At 36.4% G+C, this 27,474-nt stretch overlaps 1 protein-coding gene and 1 pseudogene across 1 annotated transcript; one reads left to right on the top strand and one right to left on the bottom strand.

Moving 5' to 3' along the window:
• Positions 1-1,873: 1,873 nt before the first annotated feature.
• On the bottom strand, positions 1,874-18,455 carry LOC137732916 (3-oxo-Delta(4,5)-steroid 5-beta-reductase-like; annotated as a pseudogene).
• A 2,454-nt stretch (positions 18,456-20,909) lies between these two features.
• On the top strand, positions 20,910-23,964 carry LOC137732389 (NAC domain-containing protein 71-like). The gene is made up of 5 exons (XM_068471697.1): positions 20,910-21,716; positions 22,292-22,569; positions 22,699-23,022; positions 23,126-23,360; positions 23,452-23,964. Exons 1-5 carry the CDS (start codon positions 21,560-21,562, stop codon positions 23,565-23,567), a joined length of 1,110 nt encoding a protein of 369 aa, XP_068327798.1. The 5' UTR covers positions 20,910-21,559; the 3' UTR covers positions 23,568-23,964.
• Positions 23,965-27,474: the final 3,510 nt, after the last annotated feature.

The raw sequence follows: 27,474 nt of genomic DNA, 5'->3' as shown, positions 1-27,474 counted from the left end.
CAACAGTCAACTTTATACCACATTCCTCAAATGTTAACTTTGTTTAGAGTATATACCTTTCTTGGGAGATGTTAGTGTAGTAGATGATATTCTTACAATTTCCAAAGCAATTGCAGTTGCAGAAAATAAAAAATCCTCATAAAGTGTTGTGATCATTAGTCTTGTTGATTTCTATGGGCAATTGTCAACGATTCTTTGAGCATAGCCATATTCCTATTTTTGGCTAGGAAACAAGTTAGTTTTTTTTGAGATGTTGAATTTGAACAATGTTTCTGGCAACTGGAGTGTTGTCTCACCCGACCATTGTTCTTACACTCTTTGATGACGTCGATCAATTTCAAATCCTACGGTGATGTTTTATTGAATGTTTAGTTGCGTGCTGATGCATATGGTCGAGTAATGCTTATGCCTTTTGACGGTTGGGACCACATGATGTGAACCATCCTATCTGTGACCTAGAGTCAACGATTGCCGTTTTTACTTGAAAACCTGCTGACACCTTATTCGTAGAGAAACGTGTCAAATCTTTATCAACCTCATAAACTTCTCAAAGTATATATTCACTCAAAATGAGCTAAATCTCAAATAGCGATGATGGATATGATATATCAATGTCTACGATTGCACCATCGTCTACTACCCTAATCGTGCAAATGTGGTTGCTGACGACTTCAGTGGAAAAACACATAGATACCTGAACGCTCTTCAACCTTTTCTATTTCCACCTTGTGCAGAACTCATGAATACTGATTTGACATTTTTTTTTTCAAATCATCAAGAAACCTTGTTAGCCTATTTCCAAGTTCTACCTTTCTATGTTTGATGTGAGATGAAAAAGGAATTGCTTAGTCGTTAGGCAAATACCTTACTACCTGGGGGTCAAAATAGGAAGAAAAGAACCATTCGAGTTGTTGAGAGCGATTCCCATTTCTTGCACAAACTATTTGGTATACGTGGAGACTATGGTGATGTTTTGGTGTTTGTCGACTAACTCACTCAGCGCTTTATCTATCAGTCCGTGAGGACTACTTTGAATTGTTTGGCAGAATTCCTCATTCTCGAATTTGTCAGACACTTTGACGTTTTGGTCTGCTTCGACTCTATTCGTAATCCCAGATTCACCTCCTGGCACTAAAATATATTTTAGTCAATCTTGGGTTATCTACTGCACTTTGTGTCATTTTTTAAGTAGACAGACCGTCCAAGAGAACCACTCAGACATTGAAGTTTTTAGTTAAGATCATCAGTCCTGCAAGCACCCATTAACACCTTATCGAACAAATCCTTACCATCGGTGATTGAATATCTCTGAAGTTACTGTTGTAGCGAGATGTTGTGAATATTGATTTAGGGGAAATCTAAGTTCAATACTACAAAACCATTTATTAGTGTCGCTATGATAACCGACAAGAAATGTATATTACTGTCGAATATTAAGCAAAATCCAACAGAAAATGGATGTAATGGTGGATATAATAAACGATAGAATTGCCAGCGTCAGGAAATGAATTTTCTGACAGAAAGTACTCTAAAACCGACAAAAATTGTGTCGGATATAACAAACAGAGAATATATTAATAATGAATAAATAAGAGCATTCTTTGTCGGATAAAACCGACAGAAAATACTCTAAAACCGCCAGAACTTGTGTCAGATATAACCGATAGAGAATTTATTAATAATGAATAAATAAAAGCATTCTCTGTTGGATAAAACCGACAGAAGATATATTAATAAAAAAAAAGTACAAATGTATGTCTCATCTCTATTAAAGAGACAATACAAATGATGGTACAAAAAAAGAGTAAGAATAACAATTTTTATTGTCATTACATACGCATGTTATAGGTACTCTTCTTCCTCATAATGCATTTCATGGAACAATCTTGTAAGCCTTCATCTTCTTAATCCGTGAAATGAAGGACTTTTTGGAATTCTTGAACCCCAAAAAGCCATGCTTTTTGCTCTTATTCATACTGTCCAACAAAGCCTCCCCACCCAACACAAAGTCAGCAAACCACCACACCGCCACCTCCTCCAACTTCGTCGTCTGTAGCTCATTCTCCCTCACAATCTCCTCCCACACACGACTTTCCCTTCCATCATCTCGACCAACCTCAGCCTGCCACTCTCCTCCTCAACAAACCCATACTCCTCGATCCCAAAATGCTCAGCCAACGCCTCCCAAAAATGCTTCCACTTAAACACATCTCCATTGTTCACATTAAATGCTTCGTTTTTCGCATACGGAAGGCCCATATATGCTGTTTTACTATCAAATTTGCATCCGAAGCCACGCATAACTCTCCCAAGCCACTTTGCTACCGAGAAACTTCAATGGTCTTCCTTCCTTTTTACATATAGGAGCATAAACACAAAACGCACCGATTATGTTCATCAAGCTATAAGGAGAAAACCCAAAAATATTATTAGGCCAATGTACCGACCAAGTTAAACCTTTTTTTTTCTCAACCTCTTCGAACAATATGTCTTCAAGAGTGTAGTAAAAATTGGGCACGTCAAGCCTAGGTAAGCCCTCCAACCAAGTTAAACCCCTTTTTTTTTTCTCAACCTCTTCGATTTAATAACAAAATCAAAATTTAGAACACAAACTGAACGTAATACAAATAATTTAAAACGTACTGATTTTGGAATGTTGCTTCTCGAATTGTTCATCCATGGTGATTGAAGCGAGAAGGAGAAGGAGAGAGGAGAAGGAGCATGAGAAGGAAATGAGGAGAGGAGAAAAGGGGCAAGGAAGGGGAAAGGGAGAAGGCAACGGCGCAAGGAAGAGATGGAGGGTTTTATTTTGGAAAATTTTCATTACTGTCAGTTAAAACCGACAAAAACATTTTTTTAAAATAAAAACCGACAGAAAAAAATGGCGACAAAAATTCCCCCAAAATTCCCTCCCAAAATTTTAAATTCCCCCCAAAAATTTGTTACGATTTTAAAAAATATAATAATAATTGTTTGGTTTAATAAATAAATAATATGTATTTAAATAGAATACGTTTTTAAAAATTAAATAAATAATTGTTTGGTTTAATAGATAATAACCCATGTTGTACAACGAAAATGTCATCACACAAACTAAATATTGTCTAATCAATACTTGAAAAACATAAATAAAAATTTAGCACAAATTACTTTTCTCACTTCAAAATTTAGGCAAATTTAACGGAGATATGCATTCTACGAAACTAGTTTCAATGATCGAACCGTCAAACTTGCTTGTAGATACTACAAGGTCACATACGTAAAAGATCGCAAAAAAAAAAAAAAAACATTTAGAGATTAGGTAACGGAACAAAAGTTTTGGACGGTTATAAACGAAAAATCACAATTTAACGATTATTTTAGCTCTGGTTTTGATGATTTTTGTACAGCTACACGCCTCAACCCTATAATAATGCAATGAACGAATTCGATCTTCAATTTAAAATATTTACAATAGTGGATACCACAAAATCTTATACTTAATGGAAGTATAATATTAACTCTAAGTGTTTGTTTAATCCATTGTTTTGACGCGATATGCATTCTACGAAACATTTTTCAATGATCTAACAATCAAAATTATTTGTACACACTCCGAGATTGCATACGTAAAAAATTGTAAAAAACAAACATTCAGAGATTACGTAACGTAACAAAAGTTTTCGACGGTTATAAACGAAAAATCACAGTTTAACGGTTATTTTAGCTCCGCTTTTAATGATTTTTTATAGCTACACTCCTCGACTCTATATGTAACATCCCACATCACCCAGGGGTGTGATCCTTATATGTATATTCTCATCCCTACCTAGCACGAGGCCTTTTGGGAGCTCACTGGCTTCAGATTTCGTTGGAACTCCGAAGTTAAGCGAGAAGGGGGCTAGAGCAATCCCATGATGGGTGACCCACTGGGAAGTTGCTCGTGAGTTCCCAAAAACAAAACCGTGAGGGAACGGTAAGCCCAAAGCGGACAATATCATGCTACGGTGGTGGAGCGGGCCCGGGAAGTGATTCGCCCCGGGCCGGGATATGACACTATAAGAATGCAATGAATAAATTCAATCTTCAATTTAAAATATTTACACTAGTGGATACCACAAAATCTTATTTTATACTTAATGGAAGGATAATATTAACTCTTAAATGTTTGTGTTTGTTTAATCTACCGTTTTGACACGATACAAATTCTACGAAACTTTTTTCAACGATTCAACTGTCAAACTTATTTGTACACACTCCGAGATTGCATATGTCAAAAAACGTAAAAAACAAACATTCAGAGATTACATAACGGAACAAAATTTTTCAACAGTTATAAACAAAAAATCATAATTTAACGGTTATTTGAGCTCTGATTTTAAAGATTTTTTACAATTACACTCCTCAACCCTATAAGAATGTAACGAATAAATTTGATCTTCAATTTAAAATATTTAAACTAGTGGATACCACAAAATCTTATTTTATACTTACTGGAAGTACAACATTAACTCTTAAGTGTTTATTTAATCTACCGTTTTGACACGATACACATTCTACGAAACTTTTTTCAATGATCTAACCATCAAACTTGTTTGTAGACACTCCGAGATTGCATACTAAAAAATCACAAAAAAAAAAAAAACATTTAGAGATTAGGTAACAGAACAAAAGTTTTCAACGGTTATAAACGAAAAATCACAATTTAACGGTTATTTTAGCTCCGATTTTGATAATTTTTTACAGCTACACTCCTTGATCCTATAAGAATGCATTGAACGAATTCGATCTTGAATTTAAAATATTTAAACTAGTGGATACCACAAAATCTTATTTTATACTTGATGGGGAAGTATAATATTAACTCTAAATGTTTGTTTAATCTACCGTTTTGATGCGATACGCATTCTACGAAACGTTTTTCAATGATCCAACCGTCAAACTTATTTGTACACACTTCGAGATTGCATACGTAAAAAATCACAAAATACAAACATTCATAGATTAGGTAACGGAACAAAAGTTTTCGATGATTATAAATGAAAAATCACAATTTAACGGTTATTTTAGCTTTGATTTTGATGATTTTTTTTACAGTTACACTCCTCGTCCCTATAGGAATGCAATGAATGAATTCGATTTTCAATTTAAAATATTTACACTAGTGGATAAATCCTATTTTATACTTAATGAAAGTATAACATTAAGTCTTAAGTGTTTGTTAAATCTATCAATTTGATAGGATATGAATTCTAGGAAACTAGTTTCAAAGATCAAACCGTCAAATATGTTTTTATGTACTCTGAGATAGCATGTATAGGAAATCGCAAAAAAAAAAAGAAACATTCAGAGATTAGGTAACGGGACCATGAGTGAAAAAAAAACATTCAGAGATTATTCTGGCGGCAGCCCAAAATTTTTCTTTGTTCGTGTCGGTTATATCCGACAGGGCCATGAGTGAAAAAAATAATATTTAAATCATGTGTTTATTTATTTATTTATAATCAATATAATATTTTAATATAATAAAATAGTCAATTTCTGTTGGTTATAACCGCCAGAAACTAAAATAATAAAGTAGTCAATTTCTGTCGGTTATAACCGCCACCATTAACTTAAAAACCTTCGGAATATGTTAAAAATATTTAAAAAAAGAATTCAAAAATACTGGCGGTTATAATAATTTTATGGCGGTTGCATCTGACACTAACTGAATGATATGTCAGATATCTTTTATCTGACATAATGACTTATTAAACTGCCACCATCATCCGACACCTAAAGCTAATATTGTAGTAGTGGTTCCTGTTCGTCAGTTTTCATCAGACTACTGATCAAGTCGAGTCAATGTTAAACCATTTCAACTTGCCACCACAGAATCAAGTTAAGCACTTACACGTGTTCGTGCATCAGAGTTATGTATTCAATCCAGTTATCTTGTACCTTAGATTTGATGAACTTATTTTGACCCTTAAATTCTTGAGTGTTCTTTTAGCTTTTAGCTTTTTTGGCATGGTCTCTCGCTAAATTCGGGAGGAAATTCCTAATAGGCTAGCTCGCTAAGGCATGTATGAACTATATTGTTCAATTACGTGGTGTGCCATCACATTGTATCTCATCGTGATGCACGTTTCATTTCCAAGTCTTGGGAAGCTTTTTTGAAGGCCATGTACTAAGTTGTTAACTTGTACCACAACTCACCCTTAGACTAATAGCCAGTTTGAACGAACTTTCCGGGCCTTGAAGGACATATTACATTCATATGTTCTGCAATTTTAGTGAGGTTGGGATGGACACCTATCTCCATTGAAAGTTTTTCTATAATGACATTTATCATTCTAGTTTGGGTATGGCACCACAGGGGGCGTTACGTTGTATGGAGAATTCTATGGACAACACTTGATAAACAAAAGAGTATTGCGATCATGTATTTGAGGGACCGAAATTACGATGTGGGAAACTATGTATTTCTATCAATGTCGCCCTGGAAGGTAGTGCGTGAGTGCGATCGAGGCGTAAATCGGACGATTTATGCATATTCTTTTAGTGAGGGGCAAAGTGGTAATTTTGCATTCTCAGGATGTAGTTGCTTGCTTATTGAGACAACAGTGAGTTGTTGGTATTGCGGGTTGCAGATTGTAATATCGATGGCTTATTCTTTGGGTTCGTTAAGCAAGTAGGCAAGTAGGCTGTATACGTTAGTATCTCGATTAATTAGGTTTTGTACCTAACTAGTTATTATATGGGCTTGATCCAAAGAGACACATACACATATTTTCGAAGTACGCGACGTTACGAATGTTTGGATGAGAGTCATCATTTTCGGTTTTAATTTTAGTGCTAGTATTTTAACTTATATTATTATATATATATTCTTGACGTTATGTTATTTTGTGTGTGTGTGTATATATATATGTTTTTGACTTTATGTTGTTACATAGATATTATATTATACTATTATACTAAAGGAGAATGAAAGTATGAGATTGGAGGCATGAAAGAGGAATCCTTCGAATCCGATCGCGACGGAATGACATTCTCATTTATACAACCGTTCTGACTTGATTTCTTCCTTATATATATATATATATATATATTTTTTTTTTTTTCAAGTATGTTAGGTATAGCAACTTATTTCAAATTTTAGAGACGAATTTTTTTTAAGGTGAGTAGATTGTAATAACCTGTCCCTGATTTTACAGATTTATTAATTTTAAAGGTGTGATTTTACGAAAAATGCCCCTCGGGTAAAAATGTTGACTTCCGTTGGCCCTCGTATCTGGAGATGTATGACCTATTCTTTTAGCATATTCTTATCGTACTCTTTGCCACGAACTTGTGGGCATGTTGTGCAGATTAAATTTGGAGTTTGAACGAGGTTTTTACGAAATTTTAAACGTTAGGGGTATTTTGGTAATTTTATATTTCAGGAAGATATTTCTATTTTCATCCTTTGTGGACCTTATTATGTCAGCCAGTAGGGCCCAATTGTGTCCCCTTGTCCCCGGCTTCTTCTTTTTCCCTCGTGACCCTCTTTTCTTCCCTCATTCGTCTCTATCTTAGAACTCTTATTCTCTCTCTCATTTCTCTCTACACTTTCTTTCACTCCAAGCACTACACACACGCACAGCTAACAACAACAAGGACTGCAATAGCCTCCTCATGACATATGGGAGCCCCACGAACCAGGAACAATGGAGAAAACCCCTCAAATATCTCTCCCTGCGCTGTATAGTAGCATCCATTGTGCTTGTGTTTCTCAGGCTAGTTCTCACCATCTCTGGCAAAGGTGAACCCCATATAATCCCTTAGATTGTGTTTTGGCATTGGATTAGGGTAGTTTTAAGTGTTGATCACATGTGGATGCAGAGAATTCCCAAGGGAGGGCATTGTGCATTTTTTTGGAATTTGAAACCGTAGCCATTAGGCCACTTTCAAACCTCTTTTTCGACCATTTCCTGCCTCCATTGAGCCTCGATTTTAGTATAAACATGTTCCTTATGTTCCTAGCTTCACTTTGGCTTTTGAATCATTGAATTTGGTTGAAAGTCGAGCTTGAAATGAGATCTGAAAGTTGGGGGAAAAACTTGCAAAACTGTAGTAACTCGCGAGGAAGGCGAGTACTAGCTTACTAGCGGATGCGTGGGGGTTCTTCTACGCTCGGTGTGTACAGCGCGTGGTTGCCTGCACAACCACCTTGTTGTAACGACTTGTCCCCAAATATTACGATTTTTATAATTTTAAAACGTGAAATTACGAAAATGCCCTTCGAGGCAAAAATGTTGACTTTTGTTGACCATCGTGTTGTGTCACGTAAGATTCATTTCCTTGGTGTATTCTTGAAGTACTCATCATTAAGAATGCGTGGGTGCAAGCAGAATCGAATTTTGAGTTATAATGAAGAAATTATAAACGAACAAAGTTAAGGGCATAATGGTCATTTGACCATCATCTGGAAGGCTCCAGATTGCTGGAGCAAAGATCTGTGAAGATACATGTTTGGCTGTAATGGAAAGAAAAGGAAAGAAAAGGAAGGGTGTGGACCAATCAAAGAGGAAGGTGGGGAGTGAACTAATAAGAGTGGAGATAAATGAGGGAAAAGAGAAAAGGGGAGAAACAGCCAACCATGGTTGGATCCATTTGACTCGATTTCTGGTGGCTCATTCCGTCGTTTTTTACATCCATTTTCCGATGAGTTGGAGTCACCTACCACCACCACTAGACTCATCGACCATCCCTCTTTAATTTCCATACAAACTTGACGGCTGTTAGTGGTAATTTCACGATGAACAAACTTCGTCTTCTCCGGAGCTCCACAGTGGCGATCCACTGTTTCTGTGAGTTATGCCGTCGATCATCACCATCCAACAATATCTTTCAACCCCAGGAACAAAACTCAAGCCAAGAGCAAGGCGTTGAAGGTTGTGTTGCCGTCGAATCGAAGTGCACCATTTGTAGGGTTTCCGACGGATCACGGCATTTCCAAGCCACTTCTCGGGCGAATTAGACTTTGACCAAAGTATGAAAGTTGTTCCTCTCATTGAGATCTTCATACCTGTAAAATTTGGTGATTTTTGGAGTTGGTCAGCATTTGTGGGTTCCGTTCGCGGGAAACCGCTGTGTGGGGAAAACCCGAGGCCCTTCCTTAAGTTATTTGACGTGTTAAATTCGAATCTGCTATTAGTTTTTCGAAATTCCATCGTTTTAATAGAGTTTTATTAAATGGTCTTCATTTGCGTTTAGGTGCGTCGGTTGGAAGATGACACCATCCTCCTTCGTTCGAGTGGCTCTCGGGCAACAAAATATCTGTGAGTGGACCCCTTCTAAATTTACATATTTTTATAAAACATTAGCCTAGCATGCATTTCACACTTCATGAATTGAATATGTTTTATATTATGTTTTATGGATTTCTATAATTATAGTTTAAGAAATATTTATGATTTATCTAATTTACATTTTATTAAAAGTTGTGAATTATTGGATTCTCGTATATACAATTTTATGGCTTTCGAATATGCTTTATTTTACGGATTTATGAATATGTGAATTATCATGATTTATGAGATGGAGTTTAAGCCTTTGAGCTTTGGTACTATACTATATGAGATTTTTAGAAATGTTTTCGGTGCTTATCTAGTGGGTTATCATATGGCACATACACACAACATAGTGGAGGAGTAGTGAGATATATATACCCTTAGCTTCATCGCCGAAAGTGGTGTCGGACAGCTTCACTAGCCACAGCTAGTGTCGGTGTGTATGTATGCTATTTTATTTAGCTTCACCTTCAGGTGATGGACAGGTTGTATAGCTTCACCTTTGGGTGATGGATAGGTTATTTAGCTTCACTTTTGAGTGATGGACAGGTACTGCCTTTGAGCGACTATGATACCCTTAGAGAGTATAGTATGGATGAGATTTATGGATTTGCCTGCGGGCGATTTTACTACCATCTCTGAGCATTGTTTTAAGCATACATGTTTTACGAACGTTTTCATGGCATGCTAGAGTTTTCAGAAAACCTATTATGTAGTGCTATATTTATGTTTTCAAAATAAGGGGTTAGTATGTTCATAAAGAAAATGGTTTTTGTATTATTAGTATTATTACAAACTTGGGTCCACTCACCTTTTCGGTTTTGCACCCCCTTAGGTGTTAGAATCGAGGCACGCGGTCTAGGCGTCAAGACACTTTTGCTTAGGTATCTTCAAGTCTGCTCTATGTAGGTCCCATTCCTCGGTTTGTAGGCCTATCATAATTATTTCACTTAATTTTTGATTAGTTGTATGCTTTGAACATGATTTTGCACTAGTGTACGTCTTTCTAATTACATATTTTATCGGTATGTATGCTTTAAAATGGCTTTGTCACCGTCGGATGTTGGCCAGCACATGCCTACCTTGATATTTGGGGATGTTGGGGTTGAGGCATGTCATTGTGGTGGTGTGTAGAGGAACCCGAGGTTCCTCGTTTAGTTCCTCAACATGCCGAACCCGAATTCACCTTCCGTTTTCTGAAATTCGATCACTTTAATATAGCTATTTTATTAACCATACTTTGTATGAATACGCGAATTTAGGATAGTAGGTTACGTATTTATGTAAACTGTTTCGTTTCTAGGTGAAATGCATATCAAAGATTTCCAGAGCCCGCATGGCGGATTATGACTCGACTAAAAAATGGCTATGAGTGGACCCCTTCCTAAATGCATGATTGTAAATTCTAGGATTGCATTCATGAAAAGCAGGATTTCCTGATTTTACGTTTCATGAGATATATTTATGATTTATTGAATTTACGTCTTATTAAATGTTTATGATTTATTGAATTACATCTTACGAAAGATTTACGAACTATTGCTTTTACACCTTTTGAGACATTATGGATTTGTGAATATGGTTTATGACGATGATTTGAGCTAGAACACTTTTATAAATTTATGATATGATGCTTTGAGCTTTTGAGTTCTGATGATTTGATACAAGAGATGTGATTTATATTTTCTGTGCTTATTTAGTGGGTAATCATACAAGACTTGCACACAACACGAGTATGTATCTATCTATGACCATATGACAAATTAATGAGTAGTGAGATATTTATGACATACTCTCAGCTTCACTAGTGAAACTAGTGTCGGACGGCTTCGCAAGCCACGACTAATGTCGATGTGTTATGTACCTTTTCTTCTTTGGCGTAACCTAGAGTCGTACAACTTCACCTTCAGGTGATGGGGCCTACCATGTTTCTTCACTGGCATAACCCAATGTCGTACAGCTTCACCCTCAGGTGATGGATATGCCTTCGGGCGATTATGATACCACTACCGAGCGCTACTATTACACACACACACACACACACACACACACACATTTTTACAAAGGTTTTATGGCATGTTAGGTTTTTGGGAAAACCTAGTATATATGTATGCTATATGAGTTTTCCAAAATAGGGGGTTAGTACATTAAAGAAAAAAAGGTTCTTGCTTATTATTATAAACTTTGGTCCACTCACCCTTTGTTTTGCACCCCTTTTAGGATTTAAAAATGAGGCGTACGATCCTGGCGTCGAGACATTCTCATATTAATAGCTTTGAGTCTTCATCTCGCTATAGGACCCATTTCTCTGTAATCTTACCTTTTTATAATATTCCTTTTGCAGTATTCTTGACTAGTTGTATGATCTGAACACGTTCCCGCATTTATATATTTCATTTTATTTAAATTTACATATTTTATTTACGTTCGTTCTTTTCTTCATAACTCGCATGCATGTTAAAATGGCTTTTGTCACCCTTGGTTTTCCCATCCTAGTGTTTGGAGTATATCGGGATCGAGGCGTGTCAGCTATTGCCCTGAGGACGTATGCACACTTGCTGAACCTCGTAAATGCTGTGTCTTATTTACTTTATGTTCCACTACACACATATCCTCAATTTTTTAACAAAGAGTATTATTTGTTAAAAAAAAGTATATTAAGCTAGTCAAAATAGTTCAGAATAAAGAGTGTTATTGGAGATGTTAAGTTTTCTTTTTTTTATTGAACAAACGATATTATTTATACTAAGAGAGTGGGGTGGGCTAAACCTTACAATGGACTAGAAATAATGTGGTTTGGATTCACCTTTGGTGAGAATAAACCTAGGATCCTTTGCTTACAAGTAAAGAGGAGTACCACTAGACCTTAGTACTAAATGGCGTTGGAGATGTTAAGTTAAAATTGCTAGCCAAAACAAATTTGGGGAACTATTCACGAGATAAAGAGAAGAGTGCACTAGTGAATTGAGCTTTATTAAGCTACTAAGGGTGCCTTTGTTTGCTCTCACTAGCCTTTACTAACTGGAGTGCACTAAAGGTTAGTGTAGCTCCGTGGTCGTTACCACATGGACTAGCTTTAATAGGATTACGAGGAACCCGCGTCGATTAAGTCCCTTGCTAGAAGGTCTTAGCGAGTCCCCCTCGAAAAGCAGAGGACTGCTAAGACCTCATGTCGTCTCCTTCGCTTTGTCTGCCTTGTTAGAACCTACAAGGTCTTCAATCCCACGCCACCAACTCCGGCCGAGGAGGCACAGCATCCACTTCACAATTGGTATCTGGCTCAACCACGTTCTTGGTCGGAGGGTTTGATGAAGAACGGTCTTTTGCTATGTAGGTCTGTAAATTTGACAAAGGAGAGGGGTCTTCTGGTATCTGACGTGAAGGGGAAGAAGGGTTTGTGGATTTGGACTGGAGTATGAGATATATGTCATATTAAGGACTTGCTTTTATGTGCAGGAACAAATAAATGGGTGCCAACCTGACCGTATTAATTTCTGGAAGCTAACACTAACACACTCGAAAATCATTGCAAGTAACTAAACAGCCTTAGCAAATGTTGAGAATTTGCTCTCTTTGGAATTGTTGTTGAACAAGTAAAAGTTTAATAATATGGTAATCAAATATTTATGTACATCTAGAAAGAATAATTTAACACAAAGCTGAAAGAGTATGAGGATAGGAATGAAGAAGTAAATGATGAGGCACTCCACCTTGTATACTCTTCTGTTATAGGACCGGAGAAGAGAAACCGAGTTAGAGGTTTTGGTTGAGGAGTTAATTGGTCTAATGTGCCAGGCATTGTTACTGAGGAGAGGGCTTGTTTAGGGTGGTCTAGGCAGTTCAAGCGGCATGTGAGGAGCAACGAGGGGCAGCAAATCAAGCTCATAATGAAATTGAGAGGCTTAGGATGGAGGTCACACAGAAAGAGGAAAGGCAGATGCTTGAGGCGGCAAATATGGTACAACATTAGAGGAAGTAGCGGGCAGAATAAATAAGATGGACATGGAAGTGGCAACCATGAAGTGCGGAATGATGGTTGATTGCATGGAAGCGATGAAGAAAAGCACGGGAAATGTCGTGGAAGTGTGTTTGTTGTAAGCCACTGTTTCAATAGCAGCATGTGAGAATGGTGTTGAACGCATCAAGCAGGGATACCAAAGAAGAAATAATATTTTGGTGAGCATTGTAAGCTGAAGTGATGGTTCACTATTGAAAGAGGGACACCAAGACACATGCAGTGGGCAATGGAGCAATAGAAACTTTGATAGAGGACATTGATCATACATTAGTGGCTGCATGGTGGCTAATGTCCTTAGACACCAAAACCAGTGTGTGAATGACCTTGAAGGTACTTACAAAAACAGTGTGTATAAACATCTGTGGGTCTTTGAGTTGGTGGATGCAGCTAAATCAAATCTTAGCCCACTAATTTGAGAATTGGGGCAGCAAATTGTCACATTTTTCTACCCCGGTGCAAACTTAGTGCCAAGTTTACCAATATACTGACCCCTTCATAATTCTTGGCACCAGCAGACAAAGGGGCCGAAAGCAGTAGACAAACAAGGACCAGGATAAACAAGACAAGGTCGTCTTCTCGTTTGCCAATTTCCCATATAAAGACACAGAAATGTACTTCTGCATTGCCCTTATTTCTTCGATTAGTATCTTCGTTCACAATTAGAGAGAGAGAGAGAGAGAGAGAGAGAGAGAGAGAGAGAGTCCTGACCTTGGTCAAGCACTATTATCTTTAAAACCTTTCCAAAAATGTATTTAAGGAAAAATTTGACAACTACTAGTTAATTAATCATAAAGCTCTAGAGGGAAGAGAGTGTACTGGAAGAGTCTGGTTGAGTATATATAATAATACCATATATAGTTGAAGAATTTGAATCATGTTCACATTACTTATCTCAACTGAACATGTAGAAAGTGTTAGTTGCTACAGTACTGCAGTTGGCACTACCAGAAATTACCATTTACCCTATGAAGTTTTGTCCCACGAACTACATGTCGTCAGGCAAGCAACTTTTACCCGACGGAAAACCTATGTTTGTTGGGCGAAAGGGTTAACGTTTTGGTTTCTTCATAAGCTTTTGCCCGACAAAAATGATTCGGTCAAAGCTTTGGTCTTTGGGTAAAGGTTTCGCACCAACGGAAACCTTGGCTCGTAAAATGGCAACCTTTACCCGTGAAACATCTAGGTTTTGTCGCGTAAAGGTTGTAATTTAGGGTATAGGGTTTTAATTTCGTCGGGAAAAAGTGAGAGACATGGTTGGTATATTTAATTTGTTCGATAATTTTCGCAGTTTTCAAAATTAATTTTAGCAATCTAACCGTCAAGCTTATTTGTATATACTCCAAGACCACGTACGCCAAAAATTACCAAAAACAAACTTTCAAGGATTAGGTTACAAATGAAATCTTTTGACAGTTAGAAACAAAAAATCATGCAACAGTCATTTGAGCTCCGATTTTGATGATTTTTCAAAATTGCACTCCTTGACCCTATAAGAATAGAATGAACGAACCTGATCATTAATTTAAAATACTTACATTAGTGGATACCACAAAATCTTACGTTCTACTTAATGGAAGCATAGAATAAAGTCTAAGTGTTTGTTAAATCTATTGTTTTGACGTGATACGAATTCGATCTATGAAACTAGTTACAATGATCCAACTATCAAACTTGTTTGCATATACTCCGAGATCTCAAATGCCAAAAATCACCAAAAACAAATGTTCAGAAGTTAGGCATCGGGATGAAATCGTTTGACAACTACAAATGAAAAATCACTAATGGCTATATGACCTTTGATTTTTTTTTTGTTTTTGAAGGACGGTAATTGAGAGTAAAACCACGCAATGAATCGACCAAATCATCAAATTTGATGATCTTTTAACCGTTTGAAATTAAATTAAAAATTAACATTTGCCCAGCGAATTAGGTAGGTTCAAGTCGTCGGTAAATATAAATAGATTTGTCTGGCAACACTTCTAAATTCTTTCTCTCGGCCACAACTCACATCCCCCACCACTGTCACAACTGGCATCTCACTGCAAGTCCTCTCTCTCTTTTGGTTTGTTTGTTTGTTTGTTTTTTAATATTAATTTGTAAGATTTGTTAGGAATGTGGTTTTTTTTTTTTTTTTTGTGAATTATTAAGAATATTGTGAATATGACGAATATTTTGAATATTATGATTTAAGTGAAAATGATGAATTTTGTGAAAATATTGAATATTGCGAAAATAGTGAATATTGTGGGTTTTTTTGTTTGGCTTTGTTTTTGTTTTTTTTTTTGGTGAATATTGTGAAAATAGTGGAAATAGGGAATAGGTAATATTGTGAAAATAGTGAATATTGTAATTTTTGTGAACATAGTGAATATTGTGAAAATCGGGAATAGGTAATAATGTGTAAATATTCTAGTGGATATGGTGTTGAGTTTCCACCCATGCGTCCCGAGTTTGAAACTTTCCCTCTCCTAAATTATTGTAAATCTTCTATAGAATTCCCGTCGAGACATAGGTCTCCTCTTTGGTGCTTGGGTTGCTTGCGGCGATGGTTGCAAGGAGATAGAACAAGTTGCTAGCGTTTCTATGATTTTTTTTTCTTTCTTTCTTTTGGGCTCCAATTTCTGTATTAGGCTCAAACTTTGTTTGTATATATTTGTATATGGATGGTCTTTTTCTTTGTTTTGTGCTTACTTTTATTTTTGGACCTTCTTTTTCGAAATCTTATTCTATTGATAATGAAGTTATCTTTGACAAAACAAAAGCTAAGCACACCAAGCAAGATCTTAACTTAAAAAAATAAAAAAGCAAAAACCCAGTTCAAGTAAAAAATTGAGAAGAGCATTACATTCAATTTTACATTTTTAAAGTAAAAATAGAGAGTTCAATTCAATCAAACCAACACACTGATTTGAGTTCAAGTGAAAAATTGAGAAGAGCATTTCATTTAATTTTACATTTTTTAAAGTAAAAGTAGAGAGTGCAATTCAATCAAATCAAAACACTTATTTGTAAGCACTACATCAGTTGGTCCCACTGCAAGCAGATCGTCAAGTGACATTTTCATTCACAAATATGTGCATAGGTAAATTCAAAAAGAGTCTTCATGTACATCTTCAACCTTCAGCTCCCACCAAGGCTTTGTTTTTCTCTTCTAATTCCAAAAAAGCTGGAAATCTGAGTAAGCAAATCACATACTTTTACTACGAGTCCTTTTTGTACCGTGTGAGACCAAAAAAGAAGATGACACAATCACTTCTGTATAATAAGGAAAAAAGTGCTTTTCTCCTACTCATGATGATGTGGAAGGAGCTTGGCCTCTACTGCAACTATATGTAAACCCAAATTCTTCAAATTCAATTATTCTTCTTAACATATTCCTATAAGTCTCCACACAAAAGAAAAGAGATGCAAGGAGACAGACATAAATTCGGTTACGCCTAAGTTTTTCTCACATGATGTCAATAAAATTTGAGATTCATCTACATATATGTGTATGGCAAAGATTAATTTACATTTTTGTCAAGTAAATTATACCTCAATACCAGAAAAAGTGATCCCACACTCTCTTTTTTGTAAGTTGTTTATGTCACCTACATGGATTGAAATTGAATTAAAAATTTCATTAGCGTATTTAACAGAATTCAATGTTATGTTCTTTTTGTTAATGTTAGTATACAGTTTAAGGTTTAAATATAGATGGTCCACTCCTAATTGCATTGAGTTCTTTTAAGATCAAATCTCATACGTGACGTCCATTAAGCTTGATATTTTTGTAGTATTGATTTTTTAAGATGTTAAGTTGAGAATAATATTGATGCATATTTGACTTAAAAGTGGATACTTATGGAGCTGGTAACACAACAGATGACATAATTGAATGATGATATTCCTCTAGACGATGTTAACCGAAGATTTTCAAAATTAACATCTTTCTTCTTCCAGTGATAGAGTTAAAAAAAAAAAGTTGTGCAAATGTACAATGAAAATACGAATGGGCAATGGTATAAAAATAATGGGTTTGGAGAAAACCATGCCAATTAATCAAGAGAGCATTTTTATTCACTTCCATAAACTATGGTGTATGCACCTTATTTATCATTGTTAAGTGAGTTTAAATTTTGATATTCGTGTAATGGATAAACACAAATCTCAAATTCAAAGTCATCTAATGGTGATAGATAAAATAAAAAACATTATTATCGCTTGAAGATGGTGAGCAAAAATGCTCTTTTTAATCAAAGGATGAAAAATGACCCGTTATCCATCAAATTCATTTACATGTTTAATGGGCACATCCATACCCATAGAATAGCTTGATCAAACACGACCCACTAGATTATAGGTACCCAGGCCTATCCATTGAGGTTATAGAAAAGCTAATGAAAATGACATAAAAGTTTTGAGTTTTAATGATAAGGACAAAATAAAGGATAAAGTGAATAGTACCAGGATTGATTTTTTAGTGTAAAAATATGGTTTTTCTGTAAAGTGTACAGTACTGGAAACTTTTCGTTAAAGTTCTCTTGAGTTATTTGTTGCTGGTGTTGGTTTTTTTTTTTTTTTTTTTTTTTTTTTTTCCCCGCATTTTAAGTTCTTTTAATTTATTAAAAAAAATTGAAAAACCTGAAAGTACCACAACCTAATAAGTCAAAAGATATAAAATAAAGGGTAATTTACATAATACCTCCTCAGGTTTGAGGTTTATTACAACCTCATACAACATCTTTAAAATATTTCATTTTCATACCTTACGTACTATTTTATTTCAAAATAATATCTCTGTTACATTTTCCATCCATTGATTCGTTAAGCGCTAACATGGCTACCAAATATGTGCCACGTGTCAAATTTTTTTTTTTTAAAAAAAAACCTGAATCTTCTGAAAAAAACTTAGAAAACGCAGAACCCACCCCCGCAACCTCTCCCCACCCCTCTTCTCCCTCCCAAGCCTCCCAACCACCTCCCTCTCCTCCACTTTCTTCACCTCCCCTCCCATCCAAAAACCCACCCCATCCCACCCCACCCCAACCTTCCCCTAGCCCTTTCTCCTCTTCACCCCCACCTCCCTTCCCCCCACACCCACCCTCCCTCTGCACCCACCCTCGTACCCACCCTCTTCCCTCCTCTACACACCCCATTCCTTAAATCCATACCCATTCCTCCCATTTTCACCTCACGAACCCGGTGATGGCGGCATAGACGGGATTTGGGTTTTTTTTTTTTTTTTTTTTTTTTTTTTTAATTTTTTTATCTTTTCTGGGTTGCAGGGGAAAGAAGATGAAGATTTGGGGGGGGGGGGGCCGGAAGATGAACTGAAGGGCTTTTTTTTTTTTTCCTGGGTTGAAGGGGGAAGAAGATGAAGATGAGGGAAAAGAGAGGAGAAGGAGGGGGGAGGGAGGTGCGTCTGTGTGGGTCGGGGGGGGGGGATAAGGTTTCTGGATTTGGGGGTTGTGGGAGGTGTGTTTCAGCTTTTGTTTTTGTTTTTTGTTTTTTTATTTTTATTTTTATTTAGAAGATACAGGTTTTAAAAAAAAATATTTTTTTTGCCACGTGGCACGCATGTGGTAGCTATGTCAGCACTTAACGGATCAATGGATGGAAAATGTAACGGAGGTATTATTTTGAAATAAAATAGTATGTGAGGTATGAAAGTGAAATGTTTTAAAGATGTTGTATGAGGTTGTAATAGACCTCAAACCTGAGTGGGTATTATGTAATTTACCCAAAATAAAATGTTCTAAATAGTATTTTGTAATTAGTGTGATTGTGTAAATTAGAAGTAGGAATCATAGGATCTAGAAGATCTTTCCTTGACTTGTATTACTTGTAGGGCTAGTAAAGTTCATCACGATTAACATAAATAATGACACTATGTATGAGGAATTATGCACATAATTCCTCAATCCCTTATCCTTCTCTCTCGTCTCTAGCCACCACCTCTTTGTACTCTCTCCCAATAATTAAATTTCACAACATAAAATACATTCATTGTTGCGTACTAAATCAATTAAGAGTGTGATTGCATGATGAATGCCACGTTTAGTGAAGTGGTTTGTGGTCTGTTCACAACGTCAAGGGTGAAACCGTCATAAAGAGCATATAATCCACGTGTTCTTCTCCTATTAGACGTGGTTAATTTATATCTCCATAACACATTTATAAAAGGGAAAAATGGTATACCATAATGTACGATTTTGGTATGTATTTGAATGATCACGCACACAAATTTTTTTACAAACTAGTACACACACACACACCTGTGGTGCGCCTAGGTGGCTTCAGAGGCGGGCGGCCATGAAATCGCCTCTGCCCAGCGGGAGTGAGCGAAAACACACCTAGACATGGTTGAGGCGCGTCTAGGCTGCTAAGGTGCGCCTCTAGGCGTTTTAATGGCGTCCTTTTTTCTTTTTTGAAGTTGCAGAATCCGTAATATTTTGAGTTGCAGAGCTGGGGTGCCCAGCGAAGTTGAAGTTGCAGAGAAGAAGAAGACGACGACGAGGGTTTTATTTGTACTTTTGGTTTTTATTTTATTTTATTTATTTTTTATTTATAATTTTTTCTCTTTAAAATATAAACGGACCCACTTTACTAACATTTATTATCCTACTATGTTTTTCTGTTCTTCTTTTAATTTTTACATTATTTTTTCCTCAAATGCAAGATAGATGGATAAGCATTTTTTTGTTTTTGCTTTTGTTTTTATTTATTTTGAAAATAGATAAGTATCTTTTATTAGATATTCTTATGACAACCCAAGAAAAAAAAGATATTCATTTTTCTGTTTTTATTATTTTTTACATTAATATTATTCTTTTCTTAAAGGAACATTATATTATTCTAATTTTTTTTTAATCCTACCCAAATATTGCTCAAAACTCTCATATACATATAAATAGGGACTTACTTAAGACTCTAAATGTATGACTATTTGTTTGATTGTTGATTAATTTGATTGCTGGGTTAAATTTATTTTTGAGAGTTCAACTTGTCAGCGACGTGTGCACTTTTGAATGACAATTAATATAACCCATATTATAATATATATATTAAAAAATTTAGGTCTCGAAGCCTCACACCTCAAGGCTTTCGCCTAAGCGGGGCTATCCACGAAATGCGTCGCCCACGCCTTCGCCTTTTAAAACATTGACACACACAAATTAGAATGCAATGACCTTGATGTTTTGGTTGCATGTAAATTTCAAACTTGGCTACAAATACAATACATTCGTATATTTGGTACAATCACCGATTTATATATGATCTAATGACATATTCAACGACTATATCTAACTGTCAATGTATAATTGTATTGAGTTCAATGTACCCTAATTAGTCGTCTCGTGTTTGAGTCATCAAAAGGTCGAAATTCAGTTTGAGAGGGAGATAAGAAGTAACTGTAGGGTGTGAACTGAGTTCGAGTTATGTGGACGTGGGCCAGTTCCATTTGGAATTTTATGTCTGCGTCAACAAGCAATCTTCTTAAACTTTCGGTGTTTTCCTGTGTGCATTTTGGACTGTTGGTTACCCCAGAATACCTATATATAAGCACACCCAACTTCCTACTCTTTTTACTCTACCTTTCTTCCCTCCCACCCTCTCTTATCCCATTTTGTTTTCTTGACACTGACTCTTGTTCTACCAACATCCCTTTCTTGGCCACATTTTTCTAGCTGCCACTGCCAACCATTCACAAAAAAAAATTCAATTTTTAACAAATTTTGAATCGGTGTAACTTTGTGTGTATTGCTATAGGTTCTAGGTTCCGATTTCGGAAGTCGTAACTAGAGTTTCTACTTCTAGAGCAATCTCTCTCTTGGACATTTTCGGTTTCGGTACAAGGATTTGGCACCCTAGTTGTGAAATTTGAGCAATATCAGCTTCTGGTATTGCTTCAAGGGATCAAGTTTCGTTCATTTTCATATGGTTTTGGGAATTTAAAGAAATAAGTTGTGAGGGGGATTGGTGGGGGTGGCACATCGATCATAAGATAACGGTTTTCTAGGACAATGATTCTGCTAGACAACGGGTGCACTCAGTCGAAATTTTACTCACTTCTTGATAATAAATCAATTTTTGATAAAAATTTGTACTTCTTGATTTTCCACATCTTTAATAGATACACTTTGGGAACTTATTAGCTATAACTTTCTAGCCATTCTTCATCATAACATTACATAAATAATCTTCCTGGCTCTCTGTTCTCATTTTTATTATTTTTCATTTAAATTGGGATATTGGAGTTATGGGAGGAGCATCACTGCCACCAGGTTTCAGGTTCCACCCAACTGATGAGGAATTAGTTGGATATTACCTTCATAGAAAGGTGGAGGGGCTCGAATTTGAGCTTGAAGTTATTCCGGTTATCGATTTGTACAAATTCGATCCCTGGGAGTTGCCAGGTAATTAGTAATTCAATGCTGGCAACTCTTTTACTAGTGACAATTTCTGTACATACTTGTCCATTGTTATGCTTTCTGAGAGATTGAATGAATTGCAACCAGTTGGTTTCTGAGAGATTGAATGAATTGCAACCAGTTGGTTCTGCAATGGGAAAGTGAATTATTTTAGTCTAAACTATGAGGAACTTGAACTTGAGTGCACGGGGATAACACTGGCCAACTTGGCTACGCTCACACGTACATGTCACTGTTTTTAATGGCACTAGAGTTATGCATCTTCAATTTTATTGTTAAAATTGTACTTCTGTGACTGTATTGGATTAAGTAATTAATCAATGTTTTGATTGATACTATAAAGCGAGTTATACAATTATGTTTACTTTGGCTTCTTTTCTTGTTCTTTTTATGAATTCAACCTGTGAATCATCTTCCTTTTTTGACAGGGCATGTAGGTTACTTTACTACCAAAAAGCCGAGATAATTGGCTTTATATATTCCCCTATAAGTACAAGAACAATGAAAGTTGTTTTCTTCCTAAATTCCTTTTTTTTTTTTCCTCTGAATTTTGATTGCAGAAAAATCCTTCCTCCCAAGACGTGACATGGAATGGTTCTTCTTCTGTCCTCGGGATCGAAAGTATCCAAACGGTTCAAGAACAAATAGAGCTACTAAGGCAGGCTACTGGAAGGCCACTGGAAAAGACCGCAAGGTTGTTTGCCAATCTGATGTGACTGGGTATCGCAAGACCCTTGTGTTCTATCGTGGACGTGCTCCTCTAGGAGATAGAACAGACTGGATCATGCATGAGTACCGCCTCACCGATGATCTTGCTCCGGGGTTATCAGGTCATCAGGTACATCCATCCTACAATGCCATCAAATGCTAATTATAACTGGAGTTGTTCATTTTAGAGAGCTTTTGATGCTACTATATACATTTCGGAAACCTTAAGTTAAATTCAGGAATTTGATCATGTCTGCAGGGAGTTTTTGCTTTGTGCCGTGTTGTTAAAAAGAATGAGCATGCACAGAAGACGCATGATTCCCATGAAGGGCCAAAGGCCAAGGGGTTTGGAAGCGCTTTGAGCAATAAGGAGGATATGACCTCAATAAGAATCTCAACCGACCCCTTAAGCATCTCTGCTGATATATTACATTCGAATTGCCTGAATAACGAAAGTCATTATTCAAGCCGCGCTACTTCTCCATATGAAATTAATCCAATGGCAGAGTTTGAGCCAGCTTTGGGAGAGACCAAATGTGCAGACTTTTGGGTCTCACCTGATTTAATTCTTGATTCTTCTAAGGTATTGATAAGAGAAAAAGAAAACCATGAAATTCTGGAGGACTAATGATATTTGTTCATATTGTTACAACTTTCTCAAACATTTTTCATTGGGTTTACTGTAGGACTACCCACAGTTACAAGAAGCTATGCCTGATTACTTTCAGGAGTACGAGTTTCCAAGCACAATGATGCTGTTGCAGTCATATGAACCCAGAGAATCACCTAGCTCATCATACTCAAATTTCACAGGGGACCTTAAAATGGCCGATGATGTGCATCAAATAGGTGGCATGTCACCATTCTCTGGATACACAGACTACGTGGGTTACTATGGGAATGAGGAAATGCAATTTGAAGGTCTTGACTAAACCAGTTCACCGAGATATCAAAACCCCTTCTGAAAAGATGAACCGAAAGATCATTTTATCGCTCCTTTTTTCTAATGCAGGGTCTGAAACACGGGATAGGCAAGCTCTAATTTGCAGGCAAGTGAGTGCAGATGGAAGTTTGGGGGAATTAGGAGGACTTTGGTTACAGGAAGACAATATGGTCATTGTGATGTAGGGGTCGGCCCGGTGCAGGATTGATCAACCCGGTACAATGTATTGTGTCATCCACAGTCGATATCCAAGACAACGCCTTTTAATGTTGGTTCTTGGTAGTATAAGATAACTATGATCACTCGTCTTTTACATATAACGAGTGGCTTGTTTTCTTTTCAGGAGTAGCATGTGTCCTTCATCTGTTGTTTGGAGTTGTTTTAGAAGTCACTTCTGAACTTCCTACTTTGTTTTACTTTGCAATCTGTTAGTTTCTCCGGGTGAATCACTTTTATCGATTGCACTTGGTGTTGGTTTTTCTATTTACTTGTATGGTTTTAAAAAGTCTTATTGTTAAATATGTATGCTACCTTGTGGTTATTATCTATACAGTGTATTTTCCATGCCTTGTGCATGTATGTGGAAGCATCTTTTATTTATTTGATTCCTTTTATATGATACTAGAACTTATGAACTTGTTATACATAGTGCTTTTACTTCTTATCTTCTAATGTTGATCTCTTTTAACTATCTTCTAATTTTTATATTTTCTTTATTAACAAGGCGATGCAATCCTAATAAACTAGAAGGGGGATTGCAAGTCAAGTGCAAGGGAGTTGACACACTATCTTAACTGCTCTAACTCACGTCTGCCTATAATTTTTACTTTTTATCATTTCTTTAAAAAGGCATTACAACCCTAATCTAATGAGAGGGGAATTGGAGCTCGAGTGCAAGAGGGTAGCACACTACCTTAACCAACTAACCTAATTCACGTCTGCCTATGTTCTAACTTTTTATCATTTCTTTAACAAGGCAGTACAACCCTAATGTATTGAGAGGGGGACTGGAGCTTGTGTGCAAGAGTGTGGGCACACTACCTTAACCAATTGACCTATGTTCAACTTTTTATAAGGCAAAGAATAATTAGTTTGTAAGTACGCCAATTAAATACTAAAGAGAGTAACAAAAAGAGAGATGAGGTTGAGCATGTGAACTGAAGGCAGTAGTACTTGTGTTTTAAACTTTCAACCACCTTCAATCATCATGCTCCTTCAAATTATTGAAATTTTTCCAAAATATTCTCTTGAGATTTAAAGCTAGTGAGAAAGTGAACTTTTTAATGTATTGATAAGCCATCCCATAGTCTCATTAGGGAGTTAGAGTTTAGACACATTTTTTATGCTTTTTGTTGGTTTGTAATCAACTCAATTTGGTGGGTAACTAGCTAAAAGAGTTTCACTTGCTAGAATTCCCACATCTTTTGAAGATTGAAGATTCACTTTTCTGTTAAACTTGATCTTTTATTTTGGCTGCTTCTAATCCAAAAAATTACATTATATAACTTTGAGAGCTTACAGTGGAAAAGCTCTAAGCCTGAGGGCCCCTTGATACTTGATAGACTTCCACCACTTATCTGTTCAAAAGCTATTAGAGTAAATTGCTTTGTTGTTGTTCAGTGGGACAATGGAGTTGAGTGATCATTCAAACTTTTATAGTTAGAACATTGTTCTGAAAATTTGAATTATGCATGCGGTCGTGCGGATTCAAACTTAGAATCTCATCCTCCGATACTCCGAGAAGTTATAGCAGTGTTTAAATTGGAGCTTCCAGTTTTCTACCTAAGTTTGAAGTTGCTCTGATTTAATCATATGGGGCTGAACTGAAGTTACCCATCAGAATTCCATTCATTCTTCAACCTTTGAGGTGTTTTTTTGACAACCCCAAACACAAGAGTTTCTTATGAAAAGTGCAGCCACTACATTTTTGGACAGTTAGTAGTGTGAACATTCCACCAAAAGAAACAAATTGTAACTTTATTTTTGAGACAATTAAAAATAATAGATTTAAATATGGGCATGATGCCTTGAAAAGGCCATAAAATTAAAGGGTGCCACCCACACCCAATAACAATGTACATTTCCCTCAGCTCAAGTTTTCCAGTTGTTCACCTTGTTAAGCATCTTGTTAAAGAGAAGAGACTATACCCATATGTCACTTCACTTTAGGAAAGCTATTGCTTTGCCATCCTAAAAGGCCTATAATTTACTCTTTCCTATCTAAGAGACCAAGACCCACCATTGTTTTTTAAAAAAGATTCTCCCGCCCCCTACTACTATACATTTCGTTTCACTTTCAGTAGATCAGTACCTACTGCTTCGTCTAAAGTATCGAATAAGTGCCTGCGACTTTTCCTTTGTCGTCCAAGAAAAATAATGAGTATTCTCCACTTGTTTTGGTTGAAAATGAAATGAGGAAGTAGCTTCATCAGGAAAGTCATGAAATCAGCCGTGTCAATGAAGAGGGCGCACGTATACTAGAAACACTTATGTATAACCGAGTATACATTGCATAATCCTCTTGACAGCGTCACCGCATTTGTAGAGGAGGATGTATGCACGTGGTTACATGTACATGTATAAGCAGGGAGTATATAGAACTTTGATCAGTATGTGTGTGTGTATAGTAGCAGGCACTTATTCGATACTTTGGAAGTGTTTTGGGTTGAGTCGCGAACAGTGTTGCTTTCTTTAAGACGTTTTGCGGCTCCACCCAAGCTGTGCAAGCAGTCTCAATGCCACGCCGTTCTCAGGATAAAACAACCCAAAAATTCCCTCTGTCTAGAGGCACTTGCAAAAAGAAAGATCGAAAAACAATCACCCTCTTAGTTACGTAGTAAACTCAAGTTTTGGTAGCTTCTGTTTCTCAACTTTCCCTTATCTATTGACTAATGAAAAAACCCTAATATTTATAAAAAAATCTTGGAGTTTAACAATGGAAAGTTGAGGGAAAAGTTGACAACGAATTAGGCCAACAAATGAGGAACTAAATCAACTAGTTGAAGAAAAACTGGTTTCCCACTTGAAAACAAAATTTTTCTGTTGAACAAAAACGACTTCCCTAAAAAATAGGAAGCCAACGTCTTCCTCCAAAACTCAAAATATTAAACTAAGTTTGTGAAATAAACACAATATCCCAACAATCCCCGACTTGATTATTTAAAAACTTGTCATTGAGTAAAACATTATAAAGCTATGCATAAGTAAAGGTGTTGTTACAACTTGAACCATTGCATAGTGATATTGCTTTAGATCAACAAGAGTAACACTTGGTTTTGAACTCTACCTCTGACAACAATGCACATACAACTCTTATTGGGTGATGTTCGAAGCCAACACAATTCGCGCATGTGCTTATATCCCAGTTTAGTGATAGTGGTAGATGTTTGCCCTAAAAACTTCATAGGAGGTGGCCTAACCTTCACCATCACAAAGGTGAAACTATCAAGGATATCCCTATAGCTAGACATCCCACTCTAAAAAAGTATAGTTTTCCTTAAGAGTTTAGTAACTCATCCTTTACCAATGTTATAGGATGTCATGTTTCCATAGAAAATTTAAGGATTACTTCTGTAAGAAGTATAACATGATCTCATATCACTTCATGACTTGTTATTACCTATTAAACATATTTCTCGAGATCTCCGATCCATAGGTTAGGTTACCATCACAAATGACTAAACTCATTAAGGGCTTTAACCTTATTCCCTTAGAGATTTTCCAAACTTTGTCACGAGCTTACCCTTTTGTCAAAAGATCAGCAGTGTTGTTGTAAACACGGAAATTCCTTGAAACAAGAACACGTGTACAAAATATATTTTGTATTAATGATTTTGGGGTTACAATCTCTTTGTAATTTGGTCCTCTGATTCGATCTCCGTGAGATGTTGGTTTGTTGACGTGTTATTGATCTGAGGGTTGTCGAGGCTTGATCTTGGATGAATAGTTGGAAGTTTCTTCAAGGGCCGTCGGGGCTTGATCTTGAAGAACAGGGTTGAACAAATTGTCTAGGGCTTTGGGGCTTGATCTTGAAGTTGTTGATCCAAAGGGCCGTTAAGGCTTGATTTTAGGATGAACATGTGGGAGCTTCTT

Source organism: Pyrus communis, chromosome 4 (assembly GCF_963583255.1).
Source record: "Pyrus communis chromosome 4, drPyrComm1.1, whole genome shotgun sequence".
In the NCBI taxonomy this organism is placed as follows: Eukaryota; Viridiplantae; Streptophyta; class Magnoliopsida; order Rosales; family Rosaceae; genus Pyrus; species Pyrus communis.
Note: the sequence above shows the minus strand (reverse complement) of the source record. Positions and strands in the feature narration are given on the sequence as shown.